The sequence below is a fragment of the Acomys minous genome (assembly GCF_964271855.1).
Source record: "Acomys minous genome assembly, chromosome: 16".
Classification (NCBI taxonomy): Eukaryota; Metazoa; Chordata; class Mammalia; order Rodentia; family Muridae; genus Acomys; species Acomys minous.
Genome location: NC_140498.1, coordinates 13,301,392 through 13,320,623, shown reverse-complemented (window position 1 = coordinate 13,320,623; position 19,232 = coordinate 13,301,392). Strand labels below are relative to the sequence as shown.

The window sequence follows — 19,232 nt, the reverse complement described above, 5'->3', positions numbered from 1 at the left end:
CGGAAGTCGACAGCACCACCTCCGGTTCACGCCTGCCAGCGACTGTCCACAGCGGCAGCCCCCTTTGCCGTAAAGCAAGATGGTCGCTCTCCTCTACGACACTATTACTAGCATTTCTCTAGGCGGGAGGGACTATCGGTTTCCACCACGCGCTGAAGTTTTCCTCTGTAGCTCATATTCACCTACTCATTTCAGTTAGCACTGATTTGAGGGTGAAATGGAAGCTAAGAAGGGCAATGTTAGACATGAGTGAAGCCATCTTGTACGGACGCTGACAGCTAACACGCCGGGCGTTGACTTTACAACGGGAAAGGCTTGGCCGAGAGGAAGGGAGGGGAATAGCATCGCTACGTGATGGCGTATTTCCGTTTCCCCTCCTCCGGGGCGTTTTTTGGTTGGACCGTCTTGTTGCGGGGAGGGAGGGAGAAGATTGTTTGCTCCCTAGACGCTCCCCGCACTGCAAGGTAAACTGAGGTAAAGCCGGGAAGGCGATTTTGTATTGGTCTTGGTCTTATGGGATGGCTGGGCCTCAGACATGGGACCGCGGAAGAGTGTGGTGGTGTTTTCTGGAGGCTCGGATGATCATCAGGGCTGGAAAGGCGAGGTTGGGGGGCGATAGAAGGCGAATTGCAAAGCCGGAGAGGGTGGACGGGGACGTGCTGGAGAGAAAAAGGGTGCGGAGGAGGGGGGGGGGGCTCAGAGAGAAGTTTTAGAAGGTGCTGACTGGGGAGGAGCTGGAGTGAGAGGGACGGGGGCAGGAGCAGAGCCGGACCTAAAGTCCTTGAGGGCCTGAGAAAAGAAGTTGAGGGTGGGACTGGTCGGCCCGCCGGCGTGGATTTCAGGGATACAGTGGTGTCTCTCGGAGACCCAGGACTTGGAAGAGGCTGCTGGCCAAGGTTCTGATGTTGACATCCTATGTAACTTGGCCTTTGTTTCTCCCGCAGCTCCCCAGAGGCACATCTCCTAGCCTCTGCTCGGACCTCGCCTTCTCTCCATCTGCCACCACAGCCTGGAGGCGCTTGCCTCCACCCTCCCGAATGGTGCTCCTCTTCGCAGGCGTCGGCCCAGGATTCAGGCCCCCTTGGCTCCCTGATTTGGAGCTGTTGCTGTTGCTGGGGTCTCGTGGTGGACTCCCTGTGGTGGGGTGTGAGGACCTTTTGCACAGACGAGGTTTTAGTTATAGGGACCTCAGCGACAGTTTGAGTCTCAGCCTCTAACCGAGCGCCAGGCTCTCCCGCATCCCTTCTTTTCTGCCTTCGAGAAGAGAAATCCCTTCTCTTTGACATCCAAAGCCCAGGAAGCCTCAAGCTGGGGCCCTGGTCCCAGCATGTCAGCCCTCTCTTGTGCATAGGGCTCTGCCCTCTTCCAGCCAGCATGGCTGATTTCAAAAAGGCTCCAGGGGGCCGGGAGACTCCACAGGGGGAACTGCGGCCGGAGGTGGTGGAGGATGACGTCCCTAGGAGCCCTGTGGTGGAGGAGGCTGGAGGAGGCAGCAGTGAGACCAAACTGTCCCCTAGAGAGGAGGAAGAACTGGACCCTAGGATACAGGTGAGGCGGCCGAGAGGAAGAAGGGGAGGGAAACCCAGAGTCCAGGCTTGCTGAAGAGCTGGCGATGAACCTAGGCTCTCACAGGGGAAAGAAAACAAGCATGTCCACAAAACATTGACGTTTAGTGTGACAGGTGCCAAAAGAGCTTCCTGATGTGCTGATGGGAGGGCTGGGACCCTCCCTGCCTGGGTGCTTGGAGTATGTGTTGGATGAAAGTATACTTTAGGTTGGGCACAGAGCCATTGTTTTTCTGAATAGGCAGAGGGATTGCTAGCTCAGGCAAGAGGAGGTGGCAGACTGGGAGGCAGTTTTGAGGCGAAGTGAGGGGAATCTTTTCTCTTTTCCTACCTTCTCAGCAGCGTCTCTCAGAGTGGTTGAGTTGTGAGACCTTTCAGGTATTTGAAAGGCACTGCGAGGTTTGGGCCTGGTTAGCTGTAGTTTTTTTCAGAGTGCTGTCTAAGGAGGAGTGGATGGGAAAGCTTCTTGGCCGTTATGTGCCTGTGTGTTTGGAGCCCAAGCCTGCCATTTTGGTGGGTTGCCTCTCTGGGATTCTGTTATTGGGGAAGTGACTTAATCTGGGTAGCCAGAGCATCCCAGAGCTTGAGTTCTTGGTCTTCTCCGGAAGTCAACAAACCTTACTGGATGACGCTAGTGAACTGCAAAGAAAGCAAAGCTGGTCCTGGTGTGTGGGTTTGAGTGTGTGTGTGTGTTGTCTATAATGGAGCTTTGGTGAGCTACTCCTTGGCATGAGTCAGTAATTTATTTCTGCTGTGCTTCATGATGCTGCATTGAAAACAACTCAGCTTCTCTTGCCCATTCTAAACACTCATCTTCCACTGAGAGAATGCATTGATGCATGTGTGGTTTTTGAGAAAGATAACTTTGACCTCAGTTTGTCTGTAAAGTGAGTAACTTGGTTTGTCTGATTTGCACAGCTCCTGTTTCCTGTGCATACAGGTCTAGAATTCTTTTTTTTTTTTTTAAACAAATGCTTTTCCTTGTTTCTTTGGTAGAAGTTTCTAGATAGTGGGTTAGGAAGGAGCTCTCTCTGTTCCTTGAGGAGAAGGGCATGCACTCCTTACAACTCCCTGAAACATCCCCTGTTCTGCTCTGGAAAAGCCTTCTCCTGATTTCTTTCTTTCTTTTCTTTTTTGAGACAGGGTCTCGCTGTTAGACTTGGCTGTCTTGGAGTCGCTTTGTAGACCAGGCTGTTCTCAAACTCACAGGGAGGGAGTGATCCGCCTGCCTCTTCCTCCCCAGTGCAGGGATTAAAGGCGTGAGCCACCACGCCTGGCTCTCTCCTGGTTTCTTTCATCAACCTCTTGGTTCTGTGTATTTTTCCAGTAACTATGTAGGCGAAGGCAACACACTTGTGGCTATATAGGTGCAATCAATTCACCTAAAAGATGCAGTTCTGAACTGCAGTGACTATGCAGATGGGACGTTTCTGCCGTCACAGTTTCTCTCAGATGAGCTCTGGGAGCGTTGGAATGTCCTGAGGATGTGTCAGGTCTGCTCACCTGCAGTGAGCTTGCTGTGTGATGGGTACTAGAGGGCCAAACTGGAGCCTTGTATGTAGGCTGCGCAGGGAGGGAAGGTCTTGCGTCCAGCCCTATTGGATGGCACAGGTCGACCAGTTCCAGCCTCACCAGGTATTAAAGTCTGGAAAAAACAGCCTGATGTGAGGACTGCACAGTTTTGAGGTGGAGATCACACGTTTGCCCTTCTGTATTGTATTCTTCTGGGTGCCGGGAGGCGAGTTACTGTGCTGTTTGAGGCTCGTGTTGTGTTGACAGTGAATGTGCTTCACGTCTTTCAGGGAGTGTCTGTTTTTCCAGATTCTCAGCACATTTGATGTGTCTCCATTAACAGACCCATCAGAGTCCGCTAGAGAGCTTGAAAAGCATTTTCATTTACTTTGCTGAATAGGATAAGATTGACATTAAAGCGCTCCAGGGCCGAGTCCATTACACAGGGTTAGCCCAGGGTTCTGACCTGTTTTAGACTTTTTGTGTGTGTGTGTGCATTTTTCAGAAATGATTATTCTCAGGGTGAGGCTCCCTCATGCAGGGCTGGGTTCCCATGGCTGACAGGCAGAAAGTTCACGTCCATCATCTGGTGGGATCCCTCTGAAGAGGTGGGATACTAGGCCATACCTGCTTACAGTATGTGTTTGCCCTTTCAGAGAAGGCTGTCTCCATCAAGGTCTCATGGGCTCTCCTCCAGCTTTTGGAAAGAGGTCTTAGTGGATGGGAGTCGGGGTGTTGGTTAAAGGGTTGGCGATACGAGAATGGGCCTGGCTAATCTGGTTCTCTGCCTCTTTTTTTTCTTTTTTTTCTTTTTTGGTGAGACAGTGTTTCATGTAGTCCAGGGTGATCTTGAATTCCCCATATAGCTCATGTTGGCTTTGAACTCCTGATCCTTTGATCTCTGTATCCTGAGTTCCTGCATTTTAGGTGTGTGCCACCATGTGTGGTGTACTTCCTTTTTGATGGGTACATTTTTAAGATCTGTAGACACAACACTCTCTGCACTCCCGGTTCTTCAGGATGACTTTGCAACCTCAGTGTCCTCATCTTCAAGTGTCAGCTTAACTCTCCAAAACCAGCCATCGTCACCCTGGCCCTGTCCACTCATCAGCTGCTTGAGCTTTCTTTTTGGTAGTCTGTGGAAGAGGGACCAGGAGCGTCCAAGGGTGGAGCAGAAACATTTGTAGTCCAGCACTCATGCTTTGACTCAGCGGCCTGGCGTTCTGGGAATGCACCCAGAGCGCCCCAAGAAGGTCATGCTCCTACTGGCTGCTGGCGTTCTGACAGGTGATGCATGCTGACTCAGACCCTGTCTTCCCTGAGTTCCATTTTTGCTGAGTGCCAGGAGTTCCTGGTGGAACAGGCCAAATGGAGCGCGTTGCTGCCTGTCCACACAGCACTTTGGGAGCCCGGTGGCTTCCCACTGTGCCTTGCCTTGATGCTTCAGCTTGGCTGCTCTTCCTCCCTGTTGGTCATGGTTGTCAGTCAGTCTGCTGGGGGCTTCTCTCTGTCTTGTCTTGTTAGCTTTGTGAGCACTAGGTTTCTTTCTTTCTTTTTTTGTTCAGGCTGACCTTGAACTTATGATCTCTCTGCCTGAGCTTCCCAAGTGTTGGGGTTACATGTAGATGCCACTATAATTGGCAGCAGGTATTTTACTTTTTTTTTTTTCCCAAGAGGTGCCATTGAGGTGCTGGTTCCTATATTTACCTTAAAAGACAAAAGCAAGAGCCAGGCATGGTGGCGCATGCCTTTAATCCCAGCACTTGGGAGGCAGAGGCAGACAGATTGCTGTGAGTTTGAGGCCAGCCTGGTCTACAAAGGAAGTCCAGGACAGCCAAGGCTACACAGAGAAACTCTGTCTCAAAAAAAAAAAAAAAAAAGACAAAAGCAGAAAAACCACCACAGGCTTTTACTCTGTAGCCCTGGCTGGCCTTGAACTTGCTATGTAGACCAGGTTGTCCTTGAGCTCACGGAGACTTGTCTGTCTGTGCCTTCTAAGTGCTGGTATTAAAAGCATGAACCACCGTGCCCAATCCTGTTTTTACTTTTTATTTTATTTTATTTTTTTTGTGTGTGTGTTTTGTTTGTTTTGTTTTTTGAGACAGGGTTTCTTTGTGTATCCTTGGCTGTCCTGGAGTCGCTTTGTAGACCAGGCTAGCCTCGAACTCACAGCAATCTGCTTGCCTCTACCTCCCGAGTGCTGGGATTAAAGGCACGTGCCACCACCGCCTGGCCTGTTTTTACTTTTTAAAGGTGAGGTTAATAACTAGCTGAGTGTGGTGGTATACAGTTTTGTTTTTTGTTTCTGTTCTTTTGTTTTTTGAGACAGAGGTTCTCTGTGTAGCCCTGGCTGTCTTGGAACTCACTCTGCAGACCAAGTTGGCCTCGAACTCACAGAGATCTGCCTGCTTTTGCCTCTGAATGCTTGGATCAAAGACATGTGCCACCACTGCCAGGCAATTATGGTATATTTTTAATCTTAGCATTAAGGTCGCTGGGCCTTTTTTTTTTTTAATGGCTTTTGGAAAATGAACCATTCCATGTGAGTTCAGCACACTGTTCTGTGAACGGCTGTGTGAAGGAGGATCAGCCGGATCGCGGCTCTTTGAGGTAGAGCTAGGCTGTGCATAGGTTCCTGCCCTTGTTACGTGTTCCACTGTAGGTCTGCGTTTGCATTATCTTTGCGTTACTGAATGCATGGGTGCAATTTCCTATACTGTTAGTTTTTTAGTGTTTTTTCGAAGTGTGCACTCATGTGTCTATATTTTAGAAATAAGTGAGATCTTTCATTCCAGCCCAAGCCCCTCCCTCCCCAGGGCCAAGCGAGGCGAATGGGAGCCAACGTCACATCTATGCAGATGGGGCAAGATGGGGATGTTGCTGCCTGGTGCCGCTCGTGGATGAGCAGCAGGCAGACTGAATGGGCTGGTGGAGGCAGAGCCTGGAGTGAGCACCTGCCCTGTGGAGCCTGTAGCTAAGCACCTGGCATTTCCAGACAGAGAGCCCTTGACACTGCCCAGCACTCTATGGAGTTTCGTGGGTCACCAAGATCTGCCATTGGATGTGCTGTATTAGGCAAGGGAGACTAATTCGTGGCCAGCACCCTGTCCAGCTCTGGCCACATCACTGAAAGATCCAGGGTGATTGCATGATTTTCTTGCAGGCCCAGGGACCAGTGGGACATTAAACCAGCATATCTAGTGCCCTTTCCCCAAGGTCCCTCCTTGCCACTACAAGATCATTGCACTGGGGACTTCTGAGATGGTTAAGAGCATGTGCTGCTCTTTCAGGGACCTGAGTTAAGTTCCCAGCACCCATGTTGGACAGCCCATAATCACTTATAACTGCAGGTCCAGGGGGGTTTGATGTGTCTGGCCTCTGCAAACAGCTGCTTTCACATGCTCACTTCTTCCCCATACTCCTAATTTAAGAAATAAGTAGATAAGAAAAGTTGTACTGTACTGGATGGGATCTGGGATTCTGTCCTTGTTAAGAGGTCAAAACCCCTCTTGGAACCCTTGCCTGGTCTTGATAGTCCACCAAGCCCTTGTGTTTCTGTGCCCTGCATTTCTTTGGGGGCTCTTTCCTCACTTCTCCCCCCTGGAACACACACATAGCTTTTACTTTTGTTTCTGTGCTTCCTCCAACTCTTCCTTCCATTGCTCAGACTTGCCCTCTCGTGTCCCAGCCCGAGTGGCCCCAGGCTCTGCGGCCTCCCTCTGCCCTTGGGCCTCTGTTAGCCGGCCTTGCTCTGGTGCCGCCCTCTCACTGGTCTAGCTGTCTCCCCTGGGGCACTTGTTCTCCTTTGCCTTCTTGCTAAGAAGATGTACTCCATGCATCCTGCCCCTGCCTAGGTAGGTGGCCCTGCTGTCTATGGGCACCTGTGCCCATTTTCCCACAGATTTATTACTGCCAAGACCCTGTTGCTTAATGATGTGAGTCACCGCCTCTGTGTGTTCTGTGTTCCACACTCCTTTTTAAGGTTTATTTATTTTATGTATGTGTGTTGCCTTCACTATGTATGTGGACCATGTGCATGCCCTGGGAGGCCCGAGAGGACACTGGATGCCCTGGAACTGGAGTTACAGATGGCTGTGAATGTGGGTGCAGGGAACTGAGCCTGGCTCCTCTGCAAGGGCAACAAGTAGTCTTAACTTCTGAGCCATCTCTCCAGCCCGTGTTCCACATTTTTCTCAAAGCACTGAGCAGTAAGCATGCGCTGAGTGAGTGGTTCTCCTGGCACAGGGGGGAGACTTTTTCATATCCTAGGAACCTTCTTCCCTCACTGGGAGGAAATGATACATCCTGGTGGAGAGTGAGGCTCGCTGCCACCTGGCTCTGTGCACGGCAGTACTGCATTCCCTGACCTGGAGTTTCCTCCTTGCAACAGGGTCTGGACTACTCATTTAAGTGAACTATGAAGATTACCTGAAACTGTCCTCGGGTCTGGACAGGGTGCCACTGGGACACTTTTCCAAGTGACTCATTTGTTTCCCAGTCTTCTGGTACTTTCTGTTTTTCCTGCCTGCCCAGCGTAGTTCACTGGAGGCTGCTTCCCTGTGTTCTAACTCACCCTTTCTTTGGCAGGAGGAGCTGGAGCATCTGAACCAGGCTAGTGAGGAGATCAACCAGGTGGAACTCCAGCTAGATGTGAGTGCCTCTTCCCTCGCAGCCTTGGCTTGCTCTCTAGAGATGGCTCTGTGGTTTCCTAGATGGAGACAGTGGTGGAGGAAGGGGTGTGTCTGAGAAATGAGGTTCTGAGACTTGTGTGCCTGTTTTCCATATTCCTTTCCAGGAGGCCAGGACCACCTATCGGCGGATCCTGCAGGAGTCAGCGAGGAAGCTTAACACACAGGGCTCTCACTTGGGGAGCTGTATTGAGAAGGCGCGGCCCTACTATGAGGCCCGACGGCTGGCTAAAGAGGTATGCCTGTGCTCTAGTTTTATTTCTGCCGCTGTGACAAATACCAAGACCAAAAGCACTTTAGGGGAGGAAAGGGTTTATGTGACTTACACTTCCAGGTCAGTCCATCATTGATAGACGTCAGGGCAGGAACCCAAGCAAGAACTGAGGCAGAACCATGGAAGAACCCTGCTTGCTTGCTCAGCTTGCTTTCCTATATAGTCCAGGACCACCTGCTGAGGGAATGGTGCCACCCACAGTGGGCTGGGCCCTTTTCCATCAGTTAAACAGTCAAGACAGTCCCCCATAAACATGGCCACAGGCCAATCTGATCTGAGCATTCCCTTAGCTGAACTTCCCTTTTTAGGTGACTCTAGGCTGTCGAGTTGACAGAACTAAGTGGGGCAGTTTGACCTGTAATCAGGGAGGGCTTCATTGCAGCGTCTGTCTCTGAACGAATTGGGGAATAAAACACCACACTTAAGGGCTCCACCATGTTCTAATTAGCCTGTGAGTTGAGGGGGTTCTTAAGTTGTAGGAAATGGGCTCCCTGGGCCAGTGAGGTGGCTCAGTGGATAAAGGCCTGATGACCTGAGTCCATTCACTGCGATCCACGCAGTGAGAAGGGCGAGAACTGACTCCTGCGTATCGTCCTCAGATCTCCACGTGCATGGCGTGGACACACCATGTACTGAGACACGCAAATATATTGTTTTTAAATTATATGTATTATCAGTAGGCCCAGATAGCAACCAATTAAGACACAGACACGTGTTATATTTTAAAATAGTCTTAGTTAACCTAGGGCAGGACAGGTATCAATCTTCTAAACTGCCTCCCATAGTGGGAGAAGCATAGGATCCCTGCCTCATCCCATGCCCTCTGTTTCCAATAACCTCTATCAAGCTACCTCCCATCCATAATCCCAAATACTTGTTAATGTTCTTCATCTGGGCTGGATTCTCCATCCACGCCAGCCATGTGCTTCTCCTCCACCTAACCCATGGCGGCCTTCCTCTCTTCCCTTCAGGTCTCTCTTCTTCCCAGAATTCCTCTCTCCTAGTCCCACTTATCTCCTTTGCCCTGCCCAGGTGGGATGGCTTTTTATTAAAGAAAAGGTGGGTCACACAGACAGCAAGCAGTAATTAACATCAAAATACATCAGACCATCCCCCAACACAAATACATGCACATACACACAATAAGTACATAAAATGTAAGAAAGTGGATTCATGGCCAAGAAATGGCTGAGTCCTGTTGAGAAAATTTTGTTCAGTCCCACTAATGGCTTCATTTTTTCAATACTTCCTTCTCCCTTCTCTTCTTCACTCTCTGTTCCTGGGAAAACAAGAAGTCTACTGCTGAGTTCCACCCACAGGCCACACCTGTTGATGTTTACATGTCTTCTGTGTTTAAGTAGCTAGGATTTAGCGTGTATCTACTATGTCCACTGTGACATTCATATTCTCTCGGTCTCTCCTGCATCTCTGTCTCTCTCTTTCTCTCTGCTTGAGACAGGGCCTCTATATGTATCCCTGGCTGTTCCAGAACATTCTATGTAGACCAGACTGGCCTCAAACTCAAGAGAGATTTGCCTGCCTCGGCCTCCTGAATGATGGATTTAAAGGCGTGTGTCACCACGCACTGCCTTAATAAGTCTGTTTTTGTTATTTCTTTGTCATTTAATTGTATTAAATGTTTAAATGTATTAAAGTTTGTGACCAATATAGTTTCTACACCATATTATCAACTTAGGGATTTATTATCACCATATTATTACTTATAATTCAAGTTTTATTGTAAATTTTATCCAACCTAGCTGTTTTACAGTCACTTTGTATATGAGAACCACTTCTTAGTAAACATGCATTTTTTTCAGTTTCACATTTTCAACCAATTAAATTTGATGACAAAAGAGAGCTTCTAATTATATATGAATTTGACAAAATATAGAAATAGAGGGAAAAGCAGATGTCCTCCTGCCACCCTCGCTGCAGCTCATTCCTTAGCTCTCCAGATATTTTTACGATTTGCATATATGGTAGACTTAGTTTTAAATAATATAAGATGATAACTTGCATCCACTTGAAAGCAAACACATAGACATACTCTTTGCTCAGGAATTTTACAACTCTTTTTCTTGAATTTGTATATTTATTGATACTGCCAAATTTGTGAGAGTTGTCTCTTTACACTAATACTGTTTGTAATTCTCATTTATCCCTCAACCTATAACAAAACTTTGACTTCGTAATTTATGCTAGTTACTTTGTCAGATGTACAGACTATTCGTGTTTTCAGACACGTGCAGGGCACTGATGAGATTGTATGATTTTTAAGAAAATATTGTACACATGCAGAATTTGAAGATCTCAAAGTCCTTGAACTGATTCCTGTGGCTACTTAACCCTGTGTGTTCCAGTGTATGTTCTAACTGATTCCTGATTACTGTGCCCGCTTAATCCTGTGTGTGCCAGTGTATGTTTTTACTAGCTCTAAAAGCCAGTCTGTTAGTTGCCATGAATCTGTGTGTGTGCTATCAGCAGCTAAACATGCATGCTTCCCCTTACTACTATTTCTATATTTTGCCTTTTTTTTCTTTTCTTTCTTTTTTTTGTTTTTGTTTTTGTTTTTTGTTTTTCAAGACAGGGTTTCTCTGTGTAGCCTTGACTATCCTGGACTTGCTTTGTAGACCAGGCTGGCCTCGAACTCACAGCGAACTCACCCCAAGTGCTTTTTTTTTTCTTTTAATTTAAAAACCACTTTGTTATGTATTTTACAAAAATGAGGTCATATAATATGTGTTATCTTTGTTCCTTCATCTTACCTGTGTAACTGTTATGACGTCTCTGGCAATGAAGTGCTTTGTGGGGCTGAAGAGACAGATGGCTCAGTCTTTGAGAAGTGCTTTGCTGCTAAGCCACAACCCTCGCCCAATGACTCTTCTTTTCTTTTCTTTCCTTTCCTTTCCTTAGCTTTCCTTTCTTTCTCTTTCCTTCCTTCTTTTTTCTTTTTCTTTCTTTCTTTCTTTTTTTTTTTTGAGACAGGGTCTCTCCACGTAGTCCTGGCTGTCCTGGAGCTTGTTATGTAGATGAGTCTGACCCTGATCTTGAGCTCAGAGATTCACCTGCCTCTGTCTCCTGAATGCTGGGATTAAAGGTGTGTGGCTAAACTATTTCCATTAGTAAGACATACTCTTTTAGTCAGTTTCCTGTACCTGGAAGCTGGGTTTGTGTGCAGGTTTTTGCTTACCTGGCACTGATTGAGTATCCTTTATCCTAATTTTGGGTGGAGGATGGATCGGATGTTAAATGACAACAGATACTATACTTGATCTTAGCCAATGAGCAGAGAAGCTATCTTTATCTTAATTTTGGGCTAAGAAATATTTTAGATTTGTTTTCTTCAGATTTTGGAATGTGTACCTATACATAATAATTTATTTAATTTTATTCTATTTACATTGGTATGAAGATGTCAGAATCCCTGGAACTGGAGTTACAGAAAAGTCGTGAGCTGCCGTGTGGGTGCTGGGAATTGAACCTGGGGCCTTTGGAAGAGCAGACAGTGCTCTTAACCAGTGAGCCACCTCTCCAGCCCACCTATACATAATTGAATGAAAAAAAGAAAGAAAAAGGAAAGGAAAGGACATGACTGCCCCCAGGTGTGATGGAGGAGAAAGTTTATTATAGCTATGTGGGAGAGCATCGCCAGAGGCAGGGGCATCCAGAGTGGTCATGACGCTGAGCCATGTGTGGAGAGGGGGAGGGGAAGGGAGACAGGGGAGCCAAAGGTACAAAAGGAGCAAAAGAAGGCGGGTAACCAAAATGTCTGGACTGTATAGGGAAGAGCCTCTGGGGAAGGGCAGTCCAGCCCCTGGGTTGGAGAGTTCAGGGTAGAGGGTAGAATATGCTAGCCATTACCCTGTAACAGGTAGGGACTGAGGGATGCTGTGAGAACCTGGAGGCCAGATCCGCTTTGATATGTTAAGTAGGCACCTTAGCTGTTTGTCTTGGCTTTGAAACTTAACAATAATGACATACCTTGAGATAGCAACAAAACCTAAACAGGGAATTCATATAAATTTGATAAGCATCATATATACATATACATGCATACATATATATACGATATGTGCAAATATTATTTTATTTAAAAATGTTTGTTTTTATTTATGGTATGTATATGTGTGAGTCTGGCTAGATTTTATGTGGTCACCATGCACTGGCATTATCTTTCTTCTTAATATTTATTTCTACATTTCCTGTCTAATCTGTAGAATATTACTTGATGCATCTAGTGGTTTGGGAAATGAAGCTGACATTATAAGTGGGCCTTCCTCTTTTTCTAGTCCTCACCTCTTCCAGGGATCTCATGGGTGAGCGGGGTCCTCCAGGGCTCCCCATCCTGATGGCCTTCTCCTCACAGGCCCAGCAGGAGACACAGAAGGCAGCATTGCGGTATGAGCGGGCTGTGAGCATGCACAACGCTGCCCGGGAGATGGTCTTTGTGGCTGAGCAGGGTGTCATGGCTGACAAAAATCGACTGGACCCTACGTGGCAGGAGATGCTCAACCATGCTACCTGTAAGGTAAGGGTGCTGCCCGCAGCCCCTTTGCTGTTCCTTCGCCTTACCTCTTTACTCCTTTTCGCTCCCACTCCAGCCTTTCCTCAGCTTTGGTTTCCTTTAAGGTGGAACCTGCCCTTCCTCTGCCCTGCTTGGCTTCCAACGCTTCCGCAATTCCATTTCTGTCTTAGAATGCCTCCTCTAGGCCCTGCTTCCTCTGCGTGTTCAGACCCACGAGTCCTCCCAGGCAGTGGCTCTGGATTCAGTACTTGTATGTTAGGTTCAGCGGTGTGATTCTCTGTTCTTGTTCCAGAAAGTTCTCCCTTCACTGGTCTCACACTCTGCCAGTGTATGTGGTGCCATTCTCAAGCTCCTAAAAGTAGCCTGGGAATGCACCCTGGCACGGGCTCCTTCTGCCCTCTTCAGCACAGGGCATGTGTTAGCGCCTGGGTAATGACGGTCTCTTAGCTCTTGGGATGCACAGGGAAGACGCTTTGTCTTGCTGTGGTCCTCCTGGAATGAGTGTAGCGAGAGAAGGGTCGTTGAAGCTGTGGTGGTAACCACAGGGATGGGAGCACCCGTGAGCTTGCCTGCTTCCGGGAGACAAGGTAGCTGAAGCCTTCCCCTGTGCCCTGGTCACATGCTGGTCTGGGATACACTCAGAAGGGAGGGTGTGGAAGCTAGGAGAACCCAGCATGCCTCCGGCTCTCCATAGGCAGTGCCTCCTGTCCCCAGTGTGTAACCATTGTCACTGAGGGGTCCTTCAGGACTGTGCCTGCTGCACGGCTGCTGCGTGCTTGAGGGTGTTCAACCATGCTTAGTGACTGAGGTGGCTGTGGCACCCTTCCGTGGTATCAGCAAAGCTGAGGCGCAGGTAGGTCATACAGGTGACCATAGGCAAGGCAGTGGCGGAGGCGTGTGTGTGGGCTCTGTGTCCAGAAGAAATAGTAAGCTCTCACTGCCCCTGAACCCCCGTCTGTCTCACTCTGTAGACAGCAGGGGTGGGGGAGGGCTTTGCAGACGTTCCTCCTTAGATTCCCCAGGGCAGTGTGCATATCGGCAGCCTAGAGCTGATCCAGGGATGTGTGCCAGCTCAGTGATGTGTGTCCCCTCCCAACCTGGGCCAGGTTAACGAGGCAGAGGAAGAGCGTCTTCGAGGTGAAAGGGAACATCAGCGTGTGACGCGGCTGTGCCAGCAGGCTGAGGCTCGGGTCCAGGCCCTGCAGAAGACCCTCCGGCGGGCCATTGGCAAGAGCCGCCCTTACTTTGAGCTGAAGGCCCAGTTCAGCCAAATCCTGGAGGTAGCTGTGTGGGAGAATGGGCAGGTGGAGGGAGTGCTGGGAATGGAGGAGGGTGAAAGCTTGCCAGACGAGTCAGTGCTCCAGCATGTGCTCCACGTGACCCTGCAGGAGTGGGAGGCAGGGCGAGCGCTTTGTGCTGGGGCAGAACACTGATCAAGAAGCCAAGGTAAATGAGGACCGTGAGATGTGGTGGAAGCTGGGAATGGCGGGGTGGGTGGGTGGGGACCAGCCAGACAGGAAGAATGGAGAGGAGGAGCCAATGGGGTGAAGACCTGGGAAGAAGGCTGCGTGGGCTCAGGTCAGGAGGGACATTTGGAGGGTACAGTAGGGCTGCAGAGGGTATTGCAGTTCAAAGATGCTGAGGCCGTGTAGGGCCTCTAGGGTAGGAGGGCTGACCTCAGGGAAGACATCTCATGAGTTACCTGTCTCCCTCTGCAGGAGCACAAGGCCAAGGTGACAGAACTGGAGCAGCAGGTGGCACAGGCCAAGACCCGTTACTCAGTGGCTCTTCGTAACCTGGAGCAGATCAGCGAGCAGATTCATGCCCGGCGCCGGGGCTTGCCTCCTCATCCCCTGGGCCCACGGCGATCCTCCCCTGTCGGGGCTGAAGCTGGACCTGAGGCCATCGAGGATGGGGACAGTGGGATTGAAGGGGCAGAGGGCGGGGGCCTGGAAGAGGGCAGCAGCCTTGGGCCTGGCGCAGGCCCAGATACGGACACACTGAGCCTGTTGAGTCTGCGCACTGTGGCTTCTGATCTGCAGAAGTGTGACTCAGTGGAGCACCTGCGTGGTCTCTCGGACCACGCCAGTCTAGATGGCCAAGAGCTGGGACCACAGAGCCGGGGACGCCGGGGAAGTGATGGTGGAGTTCGAGGGGGCCGTCACCAGCGCAGTGTCAGTCTGTAGCTCTGTGGCCAGAGCTGGCTTGATTTCTACCATGGGCAATCAGGGCCCCCACAGGCTTTCCCTCTTCCTTGAGTCCTGTCAGTCCCAGGTCCTGGTCTGCAGCCTTCCTTGGGCAGGGTCAGCTGTGTCTCAGTCCCGTGTCCCTAGCTTTTTCACTGTTCCTTCTCTCAGGAGGCAGCTCTCTCTTTGCCTTATCCACTCAGAAGGCTTGCTCTCTGGCCCTGTCTCCTCTCCCCCTGCTGGCACTTGAGTCTCTCTGACCTCTATCTGTCTGGCTTTTCCCCTCAGGAAACTTGGTCTAGAAGACACAGGAGATCATGTGAGAACATGAGTATCCTAGCCCAAGTGGTTGGACAAGCCCTCACCCCTTGGTTCCTGGCCCTGTCTTCCCCGCAGGTGGCTCCCCAGGGTGCCCTAGATATGCTGCTGAGCCCCGGCAGCCTGTGCTCCTGTCCTGTCCCAACCTGCCTGCGAGCAATCTATGGAATGTCCATGTCACCACCTTCTGTCAGCACCCCCTGTGACCTTAGCTGCTGTGCTGTGTGTCCCTAACTCAGGGCCAGGTGGGGGAGTCAAGCCCTGTGGTCAACACAGGGATGAGGGCTAACTCCACATGGCCCGTCTGTGTGGTGTATCTCCAGTTGGGCTGAGCCCTTATCAAGGTGCTAGTGGGTCCCTGATGGGGTCTGTGCTGGAGGGTAGAGATGTGAGATTCTCCAGGCTGAGACCTTGCTGTCCCCCGCACCCCCCATGTGTGGCGCTGGGCTTGCTTTTTCTTGGTAGTGGTTGAACTGGAGCTTGGCACCCTCCTACAGGATGGTGTTAGGGAACTTGGTGCTCAATTGCTCTCCATCGCTCTTCCTCACACCAGACAGTACCTGCTCCGGGAACCTTTGGGGAGCACTTATGTGTGGCCGCAAAGCCTTGCTTCTTATATGGGAGGAGCTGACCTCAAGTGAGGGGTCCCAGCCTCAAGGAGTAGCTCTGGGTGCTGGTGCTCCTGGGTCGTGTGAAGGGAAGCCACAGCAGATTTGGGTGCCTTGGAAGAGCTGACCTCCTGGCCCACCAGGAGGATGGGGAGAGCGCTTGCCCAGGACTGGGAGAAGAGCGCCCGTGTCTCGCATGGGATCTCCCGATGTTCAGGTTTGAGGATGGTCACAATGAGAACCTGCAGGGTTTGAGGTGGCTGTTGAGGAAGAGCGGAGATGAGGAAGACATGACTGTGCGAGTGCATGTGCTGGTGTGTGCGCGCGAAAGGCTCAGTCCTGGTTTTATTTAAATAAAATAGTTTACGTAACAGTGATGTTCCTGTCTGTTGAAAGAGGAGAAGAAAGGGTGAGATGGGGGCTCTTCAGACAACCATGCAGTCAAGACAGTAGACACCAACCGAGAAGAGGGGACAGAGGTGACAGCTGTGGGGTGGTCACACATGCTTAGTGAACAAGGCTGAGCAGACAGTGCCCAGGAGGGTGTGTTGGCTGCAGTGTGTGCTCAGGGTGGGCTTGCTGCAAGAGGGCTTGCAGGGAGGAGTGGCCACTGTTGGGGTGCTGAGGTGACACATAGTGTCCTGGGTGTGCCTGCACATAAGCACTAAGAAAGGGGAGGGAAGGCTGGAGAGATGGCTCAGTGATTAAGAGCACTGACTGCTCTTCTGGAGGTCCTGAGTTCAATTCCCAGCAACCACATGGTGGCTCACAACCATCTGTAATGTGATCTGATGCCCCATTCTGGTCTGCAGGTGTACATACAGGCAGAGCACTGTATACATAATAATAAATAAATCTTTTTTTTAAAAGGAGAGGGGAGGGATCAAAGTGAGGAGTATTAAATATGGTGTGGCACTGAACCTTGAATTTCCAGTAGACTGGTTTCTGTCCACTGCAGTATCAGGATGTATTCACACAGATAGTGACCTCTAAGTTGGAGCGTGTCTGGTTATAGGTGGGAGAGGCCTGAATATATTTAGACACGGATGGGAGATGCCTGTGAAACATCCAGCAAATTGGGTCCATGAGGAGCCCTAGAGGTGAGGATCGGGCTAGAGCTGAGGCTTGCTGCTCCCCAGTGCTGTGTAAACAGATGTGGCCCACGTCTGTAATCCCAGCATCCAGGAGGTGAGGAAAGGACTGGTTCAAAGTCATCTTCAGCTACATAGTGAGTTTGAGCCAGCCTATGCTACCTGAGACCGTATCTAAAGACAGCCATGATCCAAAGGTTTTGGTCTCCGTTGTGGCTGGGGTATGCTAAAGCTGGAGTGAGGTGGTGGGGCAGCCCAGGAGAGAAAGAATCCCCAGTGCGGTAGGGCTTTAAGTGCAAGGGAAAGGCAGAGAAGAGGAACAAGCAAAGCACCAACCCTGGGGACATGATACATGGGCCATCAGGACCCAGTACAACTGAGCAGTCACTGTACCTTTGAGGTCACCTTCCCTGATCTCTCAAGGTATGCCTTGAGTACGTGGCTTTGTGTGGGTAGACAAACCAAAAAAATCTACATTAAAGGTGCAGAGCCCTGATTATTCTGGATGCAGTGATAGTTACTATGGTCAAGCTTAGTGGAGTATCTGTATGGTTATTCTCTCTTTCATATTAAAAAAACGCCCCAAATCACTCTTAGCAAACTTTGTATTATGTAATCATAGTGCTCAGGAGTGAGCTTTTGAGACGACCCTAGCCAGTCCCAAATATTTTCTTTGATACAGATGCAGAGCTCACCTTGACTTGGCTCATATCATGGTGTTTTGTAACCTGCAACTACACCTTATGAGTCTTTGGCATTTGCACTTGTTGGCGGGAGGGCATCCATCATTAGACGCCCCTTTAAGGCTGACTGGGATCTCAGCACTGGAGCCGAAGCTGGAAGATTGGAACTCAAGATCAGCTTGGGCTGCATAGTGAGTTAGGTCTACCCGAGCTACAGCAGCACTTGTCTTAAGAATTAAAACCAGCTGGGCGCAGTGGCACATGCCTGTAACCCCAGCACTCAGGGAAGCAGAGGCAGGGGGATCTCTGTGAGCTCAAGGCCAGCTTGGTCTACAAAAGTGAGTCCAGGACAGAGAGAGAGAGAGAGAGAGAGGGGGAGGGAGGGAGGGAGGGAGGGAGGGAAGGAACATGAACATGCCACATTTGGGGGGTAGGTCAGAGGGCAACCTGTGGGAGTGGGCCAACTCATTCTACCATGTAGATGTGGTGTATTGACTGTATTCGCAGGCAGTGCACTCCTGCAGTCCTGAAGTCAAGCAGGTTTTCAGGCTTGGCAGCAAGGGTCTTCAACTGCTGAGCCATCTCACTGGCCTCTTGACAGGATTTTATTTTCTTATTTATGTGTTTATTTTCTTGGTGTTTTTTTTTCTCCCCTCTAAGACAGGATTTCTCTGCGGAGCCCTGGCTGTCCTGGTACTCACTTTGTAGACCAGGCTGACTCTGAACTCACAGAGATCTGCCTGCTTCTGCCTCCTGATTTAAAGGTGTGTGCCGCCACCACCCAGCTATGATAGTTAATATATCTATATGCATCTACAGTCTCAATCATCCTGATAATTTTAAAGGTGGCACTCTTTTGGCTTCTAGGAATAAGTCATTTATCAGCCTGTGTCATGTGGGTGGAGGTGGAGAGATGGTGTCTTTTTTTTTTTTTAATCTTCCCAGGTGAACAGTCCATCCTAAAATGGAGTCAAAGCTGCTTACTCAAATGGAGTCTCTCAGGGCAAGGCACACCTCTAAGAAAGTTTTACATTATGGAGTGGCTTATAGCAGGACGCAGCCTGAGCTCAAAACACACAGTATTTTTGTGAGATTGCCAGAAAAATGTCTGGGAGTGGTGAGACCTGCCAGACAGGTCATATATATTCTGGCCTTACGCCAAGGCTATTGTTACTTTAGCATTCTTACTTAGAAGTATATCCATATAAAAAAATGTGTTAATGCCATGGTTGCAACTTCACACAGCACATGGCAATTGTGCCGCAGTCTTAGGGGTTTCCAAGCAGACTCTAGAATGAAGGGCTCCTTTTCTTTCCCGTACCCCTATACATTTCCCATCTTCCCATCCTGTCTCAGTGTCTTAGGTAGGGTTGACATTGCTGCGATGAAACAGCACCATCAAAGCAAGTTGGGGAGGGAAAGGCTTATGTAGCCTAAGCTTCCGCATCCCAGTTCATCATCAAAGCAAGTCAGGATAGGACCTCAAGCAGAGGAGGGACCTGGAGGCAGGAGCTGATGCAGAAACCGTGGAGGGATGCTGCTTGTTGGCTTGGTCCTCATGGCTTGCTCAGCCTCCTTTCTTATAGAACCTGAACTACTAGCCCAGGGATGGCCCCACCCACAGTGGGCTGGGCCCTCCCCCATCATCAATCACTAAATAAGAAAATGTTCTACAGCCCTATGTTATGGATGCATTTTCCCTCCCTCCCTCCCTTCTTTCTGTTTTGTTTTGTTTTTGAGATAGGATTTCTCCATGTAGCCTTGGCTGTCCTGGAACTC

At 49.7% G+C, this 19,232-nt stretch overlaps 1 protein-coding gene across 2 annotated transcripts; it reads left to right on the top strand.

Annotated features, from left to right (window-relative positions):
* The first annotated feature begins 355 nt into the window (after positions 1-355).
* SH3BP5L (SH3 binding domain protein 5 like) lies at positions 356-16,050 on the top strand. Of its 2 annotated transcripts, none has more exons than XM_084760944.1 (7): positions 356-464; positions 945-1,548; positions 7,665-7,727; positions 7,873-8,001; positions 12,409-12,570; positions 13,674-13,847; positions 14,286-16,050. In XM_084760944.1, the coding sequence occupies exons 2-7, from the start codon at positions 1,375-1,377 to the stop codon at positions 14,751-14,753; spliced, it is 1,170 nt and encodes a 389-aa protein (XP_084617070.1). In that variant the 5' UTR covers positions 356-464; positions 945-1,374; the 3' UTR covers positions 14,754-16,050. The 2 variants fall into 2 exon arrangements, with proteins under 2 accessions (XP_084617070.1, XP_084617071.1); XM_084760945.1 differs by having other exon boundaries at positions 357-474.
* Positions 16,051-19,232: the final 3,182 nt, after the last annotated feature.